The 15,685-nt window shown below is 42.3% G+C and overlaps 1 protein-coding gene across 3 annotated transcripts; it reads left to right on the top strand.

Annotated features, from left to right (window-relative positions):
* Positions 1–331: 331 nt before the first annotated feature.
* On the top strand, positions 332–13,204 carry klf4 (KLF transcription factor 4). Of its 3 annotated transcripts, XM_008115299.3 has the most exons (5): positions 332–820; positions 918–1,044; positions 6,773–7,682; positions 7,776–7,940; positions 11,025–13,204. In XM_008115299.3, the coding sequence occupies exons 1-5, from the start codon at positions 816–818 to the stop codon at positions 11,198–11,200; spliced, it is 1,383 nt and encodes a 460-aa protein (XP_008113506.1). In that variant the 5' UTR covers positions 332–815; the 3' UTR covers positions 11,201–13,204. The 3 variants fall into 3 exon arrangements, with proteins under 3 accessions (XP_008113506.1, XP_008113505.1, XP_008113504.1); XM_008115298.3 differs by having other exon boundaries at positions 6,776–7,940; XM_008115297.3 differs by having other exon boundaries at positions 6,773–7,940.
* Positions 13,205–15,685: the final 2,481 nt, after the last annotated feature.

Here is a 15,685-nt window from a genome sequence, read left to right as displayed (position 1 = left end):
CTCGCGGCTGCCTCGCGGGCTCCTCCTCGCTGGCGTCAGCGCCGGGGCGCGAGCTGCCAGCCAGCTGCTCCGCTGACGTCACGGCCTATCCCGGCAATCGCTTTCTCTCTCTCTCTCTCTAGCTCTCCACCCCACGTGTTGGAGTGAGAGCAGAGCGAGAGAGAGAGAGTAAAGTTTGTTGTTTTCCCTCCCGTCGCCAAGGCAACAAGCATCACCAAGCCCCCGCGGGTGGGCGTGGCTCCTGAGGGAGGCGGCGAAGGGAGGGGAAGGGCTGGGAGGGGCGGGGCGGGGCCAAGGAGGGAAGTTTATAAAGTTCCTCCGTGCGGCGGGGCGCGCGAGGCTTGACAGTTCGGAGAAAGTCGGAGGAGCGCGGCGCGCGAGGCTTGACAGTTCGGAGAAAGTCGGAGGAGCGCCTCGTATCGCCCAAAGCGAGGGTCCCGCTGGGAGCGAGGAAAAGGAGACAAGAGGCAGAGAGAGAACGCGAGAGAGTTGTGCCAGCCCCGCGCGCCCGCTCGCCCGGTCTGTGAACCAATCCATCAGCCAAGCAAAAGGAGCGCGCGACAGCAGGGCTCCAGGACTCCCCTCATGGCAGCGGCGCGCGCAGGGAATCCCCAGGAATTGTCTCGCGCCGTCCAGCTGACCGCGTTGCTGCTGTTGCTGCTGTTGCTGCTCACTTACAAAGCGGATTCTTTTGCTGCTGCTTCGTGACGGGGTCATTCCTCCCCCTTCCCCCGCGCGCTTTTGCATCTTGAGGACACTTTAAAGAAGAGTTCTTTTCGGACTGTATCCCCCTCCACATTGCAAGTCAGACATTCATGAGGTGGGTGGTCGTTCGTTCCTTGTCTGTTTGGAGGGAAAGTGTCCAGGGTTGGATGAGGATCGCCTGCCTGACTGACTCCTGCTCTTTTCCCCCGCAGGCAGCCTCCCCCGGGCGACGTCGAGATGGCGCTCAGCGGCACCCTGCTCCCCTCCATCGCCACCTTCGCCGCCGCTGGGACAGCAGCCGGCAGGGAGAAGGCCCTCCGACAAGCTGCCGCCTGCAACGTGAGTAAGAGGGCTTGCAAAGTTCCCGGGGGTCCTTGTTAAGGAAGGGACGCCAGGATCAAGGGTTCCTGAGCAGGTGCAGAGTACCCTGAGAAACCAGAGAGTTCCCTTCTTCCATCTCAGGCTCAAAGATGGCCTATAGGATTGCTAAGTTGCAAAGCAGGCTTTCTGAACCCAATATTGGGGGATTTATTTATGTATTTATTTATTTAAAACATTTATATTCCACCCTTCTCACTCCAAAGGGGACTCAGGGCGGAGCACGACATATATACGGCAAGCATTCCATGCCAGGACATAAAATAATTATAAATACAGTATACACAAACATTAAACACATTAAATATTAAAATCAGTTATATAATAATAATAATAACTTTATTTTTGTATCCCACCTCCATCTCCCCGAAGGGACTTGGGGCGGCTCGCATGAGGGCAAGCCCGATCAAACATAGGCTAAAAACATAGTTAGCAAATTAAGACATCATATCACATAAAACCACATAAAAACAATATAAAACATATCAGCAACAGTTTAGGACCTGAGTAGCAATAGATACAGTAGAGTCTCACTTATCCAACATAAACGGGCCAGCAGAATGTTGGATAAGTGAATATGTTGGATAATAAGGAGAGATTAAGAAAAAGCCGTTATGATTTTACAAATTAAGCACCAAAACATGTTATACAACAAATTTGACAGAATAAGTAGTTCATTACACATTGATGCTATGTAGTAATTACTGTATTTACGAATTTAGCACCAAATATCACAATGCATTGAAAACATTGACTACAAAAATGCGTTGGATAATCCAGAATGTTGGATAAGTGAGACTCTACTCCACTAGGAATTCAGAGGGTCTGGGTTTGTGCAAAGAACTCTGGGTAGGGCTTACTTGATGGAATCAGTCAAGCGGTTAGAAATATGGTGAAGAACCGTGTCAGTAATAATACTAATACCTATAGGACAGGAACTGTGATAAAGTGTAAGTCTACTTTAAATTTAGCCCACCTCAAGATACTTAATATGACATACTAAGTCAGGTTAGCCCTAGTCACTTTTGGGATGTGGCCGGCAGCTAAAAATAATCATATAATATAATAATAAAAACTTTATTTTTGTACCCCACCACCATCTCCCCGAAGGGACTCGGAGCGGCTTACATGTGGGATCAGGCCTGGGGCAAACAACAAAATTACCAGCTACAACGCAATTAAAAACATGATAACATATAACAATCATAATAAACAATTAAAACAACAGGGTATAAAACATCATTAAAATGTCTGAAAACCAAGCCACAACAACCAGTAACCAAGGATATAGTGAGCATGATCAGAATTAGAGAGGGCTGGGCATGGACTTGTGCAAAAAGCAGACTATAGAGCCAAGGCTGGGAGTAAAGTGCTGAATATATCGGTCAAGTAGGGCTGGACGTTCATGAGCAGGGTCTAACCATCATCAAATGCACACTGGAACATCCAGGTTTTCAGATTCCTGTGACCAAGCGCTGTTGGCTGAAACGAACTGACAAAACCACTTCTGAGGATTTGTTGCTTAGGAAAGATCCATGGGGTTGCAATCATATAGAATCAGCTCAATGCAACCAAAATGTGTCTTGCCTACAATACGGAACCATATAACTTTAGCTGTATGCCAGGTTGCTAACTGAGGCTGGCTGCAAGGAACGGACAGCCCCCTGTTGCAGCAGCTCCACTGGCTGTCGGCTCTTCCCCGGCACAATTCAAAGTGCTTGTTAAGACCTTTACAGACCTAGACCAGGCATGGGCAATGTCGGCAACTCCAAGTGTTTTGGACTTCGACTCCCACAATTCCTAACAGCCAGTAGACTGTCGAAGGCTTTCATGGCCAGAATCACTGGGTTGCTTTGAGTTTTCCGGGCTGTATGGCCATGTTCCAAAGCATTTTCTCCTCTAATATTTCATCCACATCTATGGCAGGCTTCCACAGAGGTTGTGAAGAATATTGGAAACTAGGCAACTAAATAAAGAACAACATTTTGAAAACAGGGGAATTTCAGACATGAAACAATCAGGGCCAGCTAACACCTCCCAACACAAGGATTCCTCCAGGCAGGAATCAGCCAGGCCTTGAAACTGCAAGGCTTTTCGATGCTAATCAAGGTGATTAATTGCAACATTCACACTTGCCTCCAACAAACAAAAGTTCTTTCTCCTATCCTGGCCCTTCCACAGATATATAAATTTCCCTTGCCTAGTTCCTATATACCTCACAACCTCTGAGGATGCCTGTCATAGATGTGGGTGAAACGTCAGGAGAGAATTCTTCTGGAACATGGCAATCTAGCCCAGAAAACTCACAGCAACCCAGGCAAGGAGTTGTAGGGAGTTGAAGTCCAAAACACCTGGAGGGCCGAAGTTTTCCCATGCCTACCCTAGATGGTTCAGGTCCAGGCTATTTGGCTGACCCCATCTCCTTGTACGAACCTGCCCGGGCCCTGAGTTCTTCAGGAGAGCCCTTCTTTCTGTCCCACCTCCATCTTTAGCTTGGGAGAGAGGACCATCCTTCTTGGTGGCTGCCTCTCGACTCTGAAAATCCCTTCTTCCCAGGGAAGCCAGAATAGCCCCCTGCCTGCTGTCCTTACCACAGTAGGAAAAAAGCTTCCTATTCAGAGTCTTTCAAGATCAGTTCTGGGGGTGCTGTGGTTTTTAACTTTGAATATGTTTGATGAATTTTAACCAAACTTTAAAATATTGTTTGTGTTTAATACTGTTTTAATGTTTATATATTTATATATTTTAAATTGGATACCAATGCTTTTATGTCAAGCCGCTTTGAGGGCCCTTCCACACAGCCATATAACCCAGAATACCAAGGCAGAAAATCCCACAATATCTGCTGCTTTGAACTGGGTTACCTGAGTCCACACTGCCATATATCCCAGTTCAAAGCAGAAAAATGTGGGATTTTATTCAGTTGTGTGGAAGGGGCCTGAGTCCCCTTTGGGAAGATAAAGCGAGGTAAAATAATAATAATAATAATAATAATAATAATAATAATAATAATAATAATAATAATAATAATAATACAGTACTCCTATATCATAGAATCATTAGAGAAGACCACAAGGGCCTTGTAGTCCAAGCCTATTCAGGAACACAATCAAAGCACTCTGGGCAGATGGCCATCCAGCCTCTGCTAGAAGCTTCTAAGAAGGAGACCACGCTTCTAGGAAGCATATTCCACTGACAAACGGCTTTCACCATCAGGACGTGCTTCCTAATTTTTAGGGGGAATCACCTTTTTCCTGCAGTTAGCAATAGCCTCCAGAGAAGGAGACTCCAACACACTCTGAGGGAACATATTCTACTAATGAACGGGCTTTCACTATCAGAACATTCTTCCTAATGTTTAGGGGAAATCTCTTTTTTTTCTGCAGTTAGCATGAGGAGATACTACCACACCCCAACAGGTGACCTGAGAGAGACTCTAGCCACTTCTACACTGGCCTTTAATCTGATCCCAGATTATCTGCTTATCCCAGATTTTCTGGCAGTGGATACTCCTATAATCCAGTTCAAAGCAGATAACCTGGGACCTGATCCTGGGATAAAAGAGCAGTGTAGAAAAGGCCAGAGAGAGAAAGATCTTTGGTGTTAAATAGAGTTAGCCCTCCAATGAGGAACAATTAACCAATATCAAGTGCTGTGATGTATATTTCAGAGGAAGGAACGGGCAAAGCCACCTCGCTTTGAGTGGGTGGCTATTTCAACTTCACAGTTAAGCTGGTTTGCCGTACTTTGGAAAAGAGCATTTGAACACAAGGCAGTAGGAAGAGAGGGAGACCGCCTTGCAGGTGGATTGATTTGATCAAGGAAGCAATACTTCAAGGGCAAGTAGGGGGTCCTGAGTTGAGAAATAACAATATATGGAATTGAGGTGTGCAAGTTAAGGTAATGGAACAGAGAAAGTGATCAAGTTTGTCCAAAGTTTTAGAGTGGTGTATTTTTAAAAAGGAAAAATCCAGTCAAGGGATTGTACTGTGAAACCAGACTGAGTGGCTCTCAATGGAGACATTCCATTGCTGTTGGTTTTCATACGCACATATATATACAGGTGATTCTGAGGGATTTTGTAAGAATAAAGGTATGATCCATGCACAGTTAAAAGAGAAAGTGAAGTCACCTCTTCATCTCATACATACTCAGATTAGGAGGAAATTCTCAGGGAACCCCTCTGCCCTTTAGGTGTAACTTGCCATTCTGAAACAGTACGGAGCAAAAAACAAAAAGATATAAAAGAGCACCTAGGCTGCAATAAATAATCTGAAAAATATGGCGTATCGCAAACTGAAATCATGGGTGTGGATGCCGATCCTTAATGCAAGGGCAGGCTTTGGAAATATACACACCTACACATGTGCCCAGGTTAGCCTTTGGTTGTATCATGTCAAATTAATGGCTTGCACCTACAGCTGCTATTGTATAATGCTCGCTGCTTTATTCAGAAAACGCCTACACATGCTGAATAGTAAATGCAGGCACCCTAATGCATGAATGTTGTCTATGCAGGTATTTCAAAACCCATTTGTTTGTATTAATCTCCTTGTAACCTGTGACTACATGATTCCTTATCTTTTATTATCACATGTATTCCTAATGGCTCAGCAATATCTCGAAAAGAACCCCAATAAGTAGGTAAATGTAACTAGGCTGCAAGCAAGTTACATATGTGAATATATATACCTTATGAGAGAGGATATGGCATAATAACTGGATCTGTAACTTTAACACAAGGTTGCAAGCAGATTTTGTCATACATTGTGATTTATTACTACAAAATGTTTCATAGTTGACGCTGAAAGAAATCTCATTTAAGCCCAATAGTTTCAAGCTTCACTGTCAAATACTGTCAACCTTTTAAATTTATTAACTAATGCCCCCCTCCAAAATTACATGATATGAGAATAATAATCATATAAAAAATAGCATAATACGGGAATGATAATCATACATAACAGAGAGGGAAAAATGAACAGTTCTCTGGAGCATGTCCTGGCTTGAAAACAGCTTATACTTTGCCCTAGAAGCTAAAGCACTAGTCAATAGTTGTTCTAATGTATTTTATTGGGCTGTTTGATTACTTGTAATAAGCGTTTTATTTTAGGCTGCAACTATGATTGCTAAAATTTGGCCAAGCACTTGGGTATACTAACTAATTCTTGGTTATACTAACTATTCTGATCCTGGTTAAGGTGTGTATTTTTCTCACTGGTGCCTTGAAGCTTCATTATGCATTTCCTGCTTGAAAATACTGTAGAATTAATGCAGTTTGACACCACATTAACTCAATGCTATGGGATCATGTGAGGTGTAGTTGTACATAGTCATGAGCTTTATCTGTCAAAGAGTGCTGGTGCCTCACCAAACTGCAACTCCATTGCGGTCAAAGTGGTGTCAAGCTGAATTAATTCTACAGTGTTTTAATTGAGTGTTAATTGAATTTGTTTATTGCTTTATTGGATTCCATTTTATATTGTCTTTTATTTCATGCTCTGTTCTTAGGCACGTTTGTGTCATGTGTTAGCTGCCCCAAGTCTCTTAGGGGAGATGGTGGCAGGATATAAGAAAAAAATTGTTGTTGTTGTAGATAAACTCTAGTGTGCTTTCCTAAGAAATGCCCATGCAATAAAAGGAGCCCTTTTAACACATATTGTGCTATCTCTTTTTCTTCTTCACTCAGAAGTGGAGAGAGGACCTATCTCATCTCAAGAGGTTCCCACCTGTGCTGACAGGGCGACCCTATGACTTGTCTTCTGAACTGGAAAACACCAGCAGCAACAGTAGTGTGATGTCACGGCGAGAGACGGAGGAGCTGAATGAGCTGCTGGACTTTGACTTCATCCTCTCCAACTCTCTCATGCCCCAGGAGCAACCCACAGCTGCCGCAGCCGTGGTGAGCTCTGTTCCTGGCTCCTCGCCCTCTGTTACTGGCAACACCTGCCCTTCCGTGACTACCTGTGACTTCACTTACCAGCTGCAAAGAGGGGATCATGCTGGGGGCATCCTATACAACAGGGAACAGGCCACAGCTGCCCCTTTCAATCTGTCCGATATCAACGACGTGTCCCCTTCGGGCGGATTTGTAGCTGAGCTGATGAGGCCAGATCTGGACCCTGTCTATATGCAGCAGCAGCAGCCGCCCTTGCTGGGCAACCTGCATGGGAAGTTTGTGGTGAAAGCCACCTTGAACATGGGGGAGTACAATAACCACATCAGTGTTAGCAGCAAGAACAACACGGCTGCAACCTCCCCTTGTGCAGATGGCCCCGTGCCGCCTCCTGGCTATAACCACATGCCCACGATGTGCCCCAAAATCAAACAGGAGGCTGCCCCTTCTTGCACCATTGGCCAGTCCCATGGAAATACTCCAAGGGCGCAGCCACACGATTTCACCTTGGGTCGGCCACTGCCTAGCAGGACTAATCCTCCCTTGACTCCAGAGGAGATGATGAGTAACAGAGACTGCCATCCTTCCCCACAAGGCTTAAGCCACCCGGGTCTGCCGGTTCCTCCGGGCTACCACCCCGGCCCAGGATATCCTCCTCCTTTCCTTCCAGAGCAACTGCCACCAAGTGCACTCCAGTATCAAGGTCAGTCTTGCTATCTAAATGTTTTTGGAGAGCTTTTAAACATGCCTCGTGTGGTGCAAGGGATGATGCTGACTCCGCCCTCTTCACCTCTAGAGCTCTTAACTCCAGGGGGCTGCATCTCTGAAGAGACCAAACCAAAGAGGGGACGGAGGTCGTGGCCCAGGAAAAGGACTGCAACGCACACGTGTGACTACGCCGGCTGTGGGAAAACGTACACAAAGAGCTCGCATCTCAAAGCACACCTGCGGACCCATACAGGTAAGCCCACTGCCGTAATACTATGAAGATTGCAGACAAATGGCTGTATTCTTTCAAGGTGACTTATGGAAACCCTAAATCATACCTATCCTGGTAATATTTTTTCAGATAAAGTTTGCCATTGCTTTCTTCTAAGGCTAAAAGAGTGTGTCTTGCCCAAGGTCACCTGTTAGGAAATTTGCATAGCCCTGTTCTGTGTAAATTGGTGCCTTTGCGAACATTACCCTGCCTTGCTGTCCGAAGGTGTTTTTGTATGAAGCTGATTGCTTTTCAGAGAGTTCAAAACTGTGTTAATATTGTCTGTGGTGCAACAACTTCATGTGAATCTGCAGTCTTTCAAAAGCTTGGGAGATCTAAGAGCCCTTCCTCACAGCCATATAACCCAGAATATCAAGGCAGAAATTTCCACAATATCTGCTTTGAACTGGGTTATCTGAGTTCACACTGCCATATATTCCAGTTCAAAGCAGATAATATGGGATTTTATTCAGCTGTGTGGAAGGGGTCTAAGAGATGTAGTAGTCCATATAGTGTGTAGCAAAAGCATAAATGCCTCTTTTGTACCACTCTAAACCCCTTGCAGTGCAGTGTATGACGCTCACTGTGGAATTCTAGCCAAGGAGAACTGGAGATAGTTTAAGAGTGGTATTTGTTTTCCACTATCTGTTTGGTCCCACTTTCTGTTTTGTCAAATTTTGTGGGTTTTTTAAAAGTGAACTTGCCACACTTTCCTGTCCAAAGCAAAAGTACAATTGTAATTGCATGTCCAAAGCTCCCTCCTATCAACCTAGATTCTCGCTCTGAAAGAGCGATTGTCAGTATATCGCGTGCATGCACCTTTGTGGTATCAGATTTAAATACAATGACTGTGTTAGCAGAACATTTTTGGAAAGAAAAAAAAAGATAAGCAGTAACCACCACCACCCTGTCAAGTGTTAAATAATGGGTTGTGACTCTATCCGAGATAAGAGTTTAAATATCAAAATCACATTAAAAGTATAGCTTTACATGGGGACTAGAAGGATTAGTCAAACTGACTCAGCTGTGGCAAAGGGTTTGTTTGCAGGTGCGTGACCATGGCTCTCCTGGCTATGGCCATGTGGCTTGTTAATTATAAGGTAGTCCAGAGTGAATTAAGCATGGTTATCATGGTAACACCACCAAGTTTGTTTCTGTTGGCTGCAATGGATGGAGCAAATCATCATAATTCATTTGCTCTGTTGTTGTTTTTGTTTTGTTGAAGATCTTGATCTCATCTTGATGTGCTATAAATCAAAAACGTTGGCTAATTGGCTATGAACTTGAAAACCAACCTCTAATTTGGGGCTGTTTTGACTTTGGAAGCACAACAGCCCAACTACAAGTGGTTGAAAACTATTTCTTCTTCATACTGCTGTTAAAAGCAGCTGCTTGTCTGCAATGCATCTAGTTAATTAACCTCGGAAAATAGCCAGTTCTGAATGTTCCAGTCGTCTGCATAAAGTGAGAACGCAACCAATTACTTTGCTTCTTACTTCTGAGTTTTATATATTTACTTTGGTATGAAGTAACTTTTTAAAAAATTGCCCTGACGCTAAGCCATGTTTACTTGGAAGAAAGCAAGCCCCTTTGTTTTTAGAGGGACTGGTGATTCGGAGGACATTTATTTGGAATGGCAGAGTAGTGCTTGTTTTCCAAACAAGACACACCGGCAGCAAAGTGAACTTTGTCCTGCCACCCCAAATTCTAAAGAAAATAATTGGGTGTTATGAATGAAAGTGTCATTAGGTATACATGTGAGCAAGCTCCATTGAACATGACAAATTTACTTTTTAAGTAGGAAAGCTCTGGCTTGCCTTGTAAAAGTGCAGGAGGTGGCATTCTAGCTGTAAACATTTACTTATAAAGCATTTCCACTTATTTCAGTTCACACTTCTACCTACATGTGAACATAAAAAAGTCTGAGAGAGCACTGAAAATATGATTCTGACTGATCTTTAAAGCTTCTATTTGGAAGGGACATTGAAGAGCCAAAATGAAAAAAATCTCTTCAAATGTTTTAGAAAACAAACTTTCTCACAGAGCAGTTTTTAAAGAGATACCTGTGTTAGTACCACTGGGGTTAACAAAGTTTTGACTTTAATAGTCTTTCTTAAAAAACGGGAAGACTAAGGGAAGCATCCATTTTGTTTGATAACGAGGAAGAGCTTTCATGGTTTTATCTCATTCCTTGAACAGTGTAGCTGTAACATTTGTTCAAAAGTTACTAAACTTTATTCATTCTCTATCTATATACTCTCTTTCTATCTGACTGTTCCAACACGGATTATCTTTGTAATTTCAATATATGCATGCAATTTTCCTTTTCTTGACCTGTTCTTCAGAAATTAACATATTGTTGACTGGCCATATTATCATGCAGTCAGTACAAACAGTTGAAAGACCTCATGCTTGTAGGTACACTGAATTTCTCAATTTATATAGGTTGGCAATAAGCAATATTTGGAGCGAATGTATCTATTGCTTGTAGTGAGCATAATTTTGCAAATCAATCTAAGAATACTAGAAGCCCACAAAGATGTTTTCATAGCCTAGCTATTTGTAGCCACAGAGAAACCCTATATTTGTCAATGTGTCTATCCTGGTTTTCCAGAAGCAATTCGTGTTAGCCATAGGTGCCCATGCAAATGGCTGTTGTACTAACGAGTTTGGTATATACGTTTATTTTCTTTCAAACTGCACTCTCAGATCAAACAAGTTTTACAGGTTTCTCAGAAACCTGCAAAACCAGTGAACAGAAATGATTGTGGGATAGGTGTGTATGCACATCATGGGAAATTACACTCTTATCATGCCACCTTCGGCACTCTGTAAAGAACAATGTATGTCTCCCGTGAAAGAAGCCCATGTGAGATTTTCCAGGCTTTTCCATACAACTGCTTGCCATAGAATGTGCAGCTATAATAAGAGAAGTGAAACTACCTGAAGAGCTCTCGCTTGATAATGACTGGAGCAGGCACTTGCTCATTGGAGCATGTGGCGACGATTGCCCCAATATGTGAGAAAAATGCAGAAGTAATTAATATGGTTCTTGATTATTTCTAGGTGAGAAGCCATATCATTGTGACTGGGAAGGCTGTGGCTGGAAGTTTGCCCGCTCCGATGAACTCACGCGCCACTACAGAAAACACACGGGCCACCGCCCTTTCCAGTGCCAGAGGTGTGACAGAGCGTTCTCCAGGTCTGACCACCTTGCCTTACACATGAAGAGACACTTTTAAAACAGAACACAGTGGACTTTTTTTTTCCTTTACTGCCATGCGCTATTCAGTATTTGACAGCACAAAAGACTGTCTTCCACAAGAGGGGAGCACTCCACTTAAAAAGCACTACGAGGAATTCCAGTGAAGTCTTCCAAAAACATTAAGTGTGGACAATTTTTTCAAAATCATGGGACTGTTTTTTTTTTTCACCAAAAAATAAAGCAGGGGAACAATGACTGGATTTTGTTTTCATCATTCCATTTTTTAAAAAAAAAAATCTGACTTGAATCTTTTCTGGACTACAGAATGCCAAGGGTTGACTGGAAGTCAAGGAAATCAGGGTTAAAATAATCTGTTGTGGGGAGGGAGCAATGGGAGCTTATGTAAGGAGGCCATGGGTGAAAACAGATGGAACATTGATAGAGCCATGTAGCCATTTTAGAAACTTCTTTACCACATTCAATCCAAATGTTTCCTTTTTCTTCTCCAAAGTTAAAGGCTAACAAACTAGCCAAAGGCTGATACTATTTCACAGATGACCGAGACCCCTTCCACACAGCTAAATAAAATCCCACATTTTCTGCTTTGAACTGGAATATATGGCAATGTGGACTCAGATAACCCACTTCAAATAAGATATTGTGGAATTTTCTGCCTTGATGACGACTAAAATGAGAACTGGAGAACAAGCCCTATGAGGAGCGGTTTAAAGAGCTGGGCATGTTTAGCCTGCAGAAGAGAAGGCTGAGAGGAGACATGATGGTCATGTATAAATTTGTGAGGCGAAGTCATAGGGAGGAAGGAGCAAGCTTGTTTTCTGCTGCCCTGGAGACTAGGATGTGGAACAATGGCTTCAAACTACAGGAAAGGAGATTCCACCTGAACATTAGGAAGAACTTCCTCCCCGTGAGAGCTGTTCAGCAGTGGAACTCCCTGCCCCAAAGTGTGGTGGAGGCTCCTTCTTTGGAGGCTTTTAAGCAGAGGCTGGATGGCCATCTGTCAGGGGTGCTTTGAGTGCAATTTTCCTGCTTATTGGCAGATGGCATGGCCCATGAGGTCTCTTCCAACTCTATGATTCTATGATATTCTGGGTTATATGGCCTTGTGGAAGGGCCCCACACAGCTTTTCTCTCACTGCCTGCCCCTCTCTTCTTAACTGAAATTCCTAGGGGAGTTTTGCAATATTTTTAAAAGCTTTTGTATTTAAGGAGTCAGATTAGCAATAGAATATACTTCTACCTAAATGAAAAAGAAGTACAATAAAGGGAAGCTGCAACCTTTAAAAAAAACAGATAGAGGTAATATCTGATGTCAAACTCACCGTCTGACTTTATGGAAGTTCTGTCTGCCATGCCAATTCCAAAACCAGGAACATATCTGATTTTCATCTGAAGAAAATCAGTTGTTACTGCTCTTAAAATGCTTCATCTGTCTTCACCTTTGAATTCTCTTAAAATGTCTTTTCAATGCAATATTGTAAGCATGTTGCAGACTTGCAATTTCTTTTTCCTCCCAAAAGCCATTGCTAAACTTTTGTCAGATGGGGAAGAAGAAATTCAGGTACAGATTTGTGGTTAAAAGCCTATTTTAATGGTGCTGAATGACTTTTGGTTCTTAAGGAAAAAGGAAGCCAAAGTTCTCAAACTGCTGCATATTCGACAAGGAAATACGTTTGTCTTCCGATCTACATTTAATGATGACCTAAGTCAGGTTAATAAACCTGGCTTATTTGTGTTTGTGTCTCTTTTTTAATCTTCTATGCAGACAGTCTGTAATGCACTGTGGTTTCAATGTGCAATAATTTGTACAATGGTTTATTCCCAAATATGCCTTAAGCAGAACAAATGTGTTTTTTTTTCTATATAGTTCTTTACTTAATAAATATGTAATATAAATTTAAGGAGACTTCTATTTTGTATATTTGTAAACTATGAAGTGAAAAAATGAACATTTTGTCAGAGTTTGTATTTTGCATAGTCATTTTGCTGAAAATAACTTTTAAATAAACCTATTTTATCTGAATAGCTTTTTCTACCTTTTCTTCCCGCACTATGTGTAATCCATAATCTGTAGTATCATTTATATTTCCCCTTAGAACATTTAAATCCTGTGGTATCTGTTGTTGTTGCTGTTGTTGCTGTTATATCTACAACAAGATTAGTACACAGAAAATAAGATCACTATGCTGGCTTTTGTATTGGATCACATGTCGGACACATCCCAAGTGTCTAGGACTCTGTGATATATCAGCGAATAATGCATGCAGATCCAAGTAGGGTGGCCTTTTGCAGCTGACAGATGGTAATTTTGTCAGCACCAATTGTTTTCAAGTGCAGGCCAAGGTCTTTGGGCACTGTGCCTAGTGTGCCTAGTGTGCCGATCACCACTGGGACCACCTTTACTGGCTTGTGGCAGAGTCTTTGCAGTTCGATCTTTAAATCCTTGTAGTAGTATTATTATTATTATTATTATTATTATTATTATTATTATTGCTCAGAACACAGTCCTATATATCCTTATCCATCTACCAGGCTCATGAAACTCAATGAAGCATATTTCTAAGTTTGCTCACCAGGAAAGATGTACAGTCAGCCTTCCACATTTGCTCAGGTTAAGGGCCCAAGACCTCCATAAAAGTTAAAAACTAAGAATAAAGAAATTGCTATATATTTTTTTTACTTGAGAAAACACTTCTCTAAAATTTGTTGAAGGCTTTTATGGCTGGAATCACTGGGTTGCCATGAGTTTTCCGGACTGTATGGCCATGTTCCGGAAGCATTATCTCCTGACGTTTCGCCCACATCCATGGCAGGCATTCTCAGAGGTTGTGAGGTATATTGGAAACTAGGCAAGGAAGGTTTATAAATCTGTGGAAGGTCCAGGGTAGGAGAAAGAACTCTTGTCTGTTAGAGGCAAGTGTGAATTAATCGCCTTGATTAGCATTGAAAAGTCTTGCAGTATCAAAGCCTGGCTGCTTCCTGCCTGGGGGAATCCTTTGTTGGGAGGTGTGCAGATAAAGGTAAAAGTTTCCCCTGACATGAAGAGGTCTAGTCATGTCTGACTCTTGGCGTTGGTGCTCATCTCCATTTCTAAGTCAAAGAGCCGGCTTTGTCCGTGGACACTTCCACATGACTCCATGGAGTGCCATTACCTTCCCGCTGGAGCAGTACCTGTTGATCTACCCACATTTGCATGTTTTCAAACTGCTAGGTTGGCAGAAGCTGAGGCTAACAGTGAGAGCTCACCCTGCTCGCCAGATTCAAACCACCAACCTTTTGGTCAGCAAGTTCAGCAGCTCAGCGGTTTAACCCATTGCACCACCAGAGGCTCGGGTTGCTGATTGTGCAACCCATTTATAATTACCAAATATCCCCGAGATGGCTGATATTGACTGTCTAACAATATTACTTGAGCGTTTTGAGCAATCCGACTTTGACATGTCAGATGACAACAACCCTGTAGGGCAGGTTTCTATTATATATCCATATCTACGTATATTTTTGGAAGAGCTTGGGCTGGAATGACGTGGAGTAGATTGTGAATTTTGGGAAGAAAAATGTGAGCCAAGATGTTTTCCCTAATTGTCAGAGCTCTGTCTCTAAGCTACTTTGTCATCACAGTTTCCAAGTGAGATCTTGTCAAGTTAAAGACTGGTTTCAGGATTATTTAGAGAACAGGACCTACAATATGTTACCACAAAAACGGTTAAACTTATTTAAAAGACCAAAGACTGCTCCCTTCCTTTCTTGCACCTACAGGTATATACAAGCCGGGGACAGATTTTCTTGGGAAGTTTCAGATCGTATTTCTCATTTGCTGATAAAACGTCATTTCAACTGTATTATCGGAATGCTCTACCATCTGACATTTATGTTTTATTTGCATAGGATCTATTTGACCAAGCTTCATAGCAGCCATCAAAGTGTATTTGGATTTGTAAATTCATTTGCTTTTTAGTAGTGTCGTTTTCCTGGTCTCAAGAGCTCATTTACGAGGAGGTTGGGATTTTTTAAAAAAGAAGAAATAATCAGTAGTTGCAGTAAGCAGGTCGTCTGCAGAAAATTAACTTGAAGAGATGATTATAATTTGGAAATGTGTTTTGCTTTAGTAATAATCCACCAGGAACATAAGGCTATTATCTTAGACACTATTCATTTATTAAAATACCATATTTGTATCCTGCCATTTATGGAGGGATCTCCAGGTGGCATACAATATAAAAATGCACTATAAACATTCACAAACCTATGAAAGAAGGTTTGTATAAATGGAAATATGAACAAGTACTGAAGGAGGACTTGTACTATAAAATGAAGGTTTTTAAAATATCAGTTTGGAAAGATCATCCCAATATAACCTTCAAGGAAAAAGGTTTATTTTAGCATTATTTTACCAAATACAAAATAGGCAAAGTAGAAAACTAGCAGGGAGTATAACCCAACACATGTTATGCTTTGGAGATAGATTATTTGAGAAGAAATTGATAACAGTATAAGTATGAAG

Source organism: Anolis carolinensis, chromosome 2 (genome assembly GCF_035594765.1).
Source record: "Anolis carolinensis isolate JA03-04 chromosome 2, rAnoCar3.1.pri, whole genome shotgun sequence".
Lineage (NCBI taxonomy): Eukaryota > Metazoa > Chordata > Lepidosauria > Squamata > Dactyloidae > Anolis > Anolis carolinensis.
This window is presented reverse-complemented; position numbering and strand designations above follow the sequence as displayed.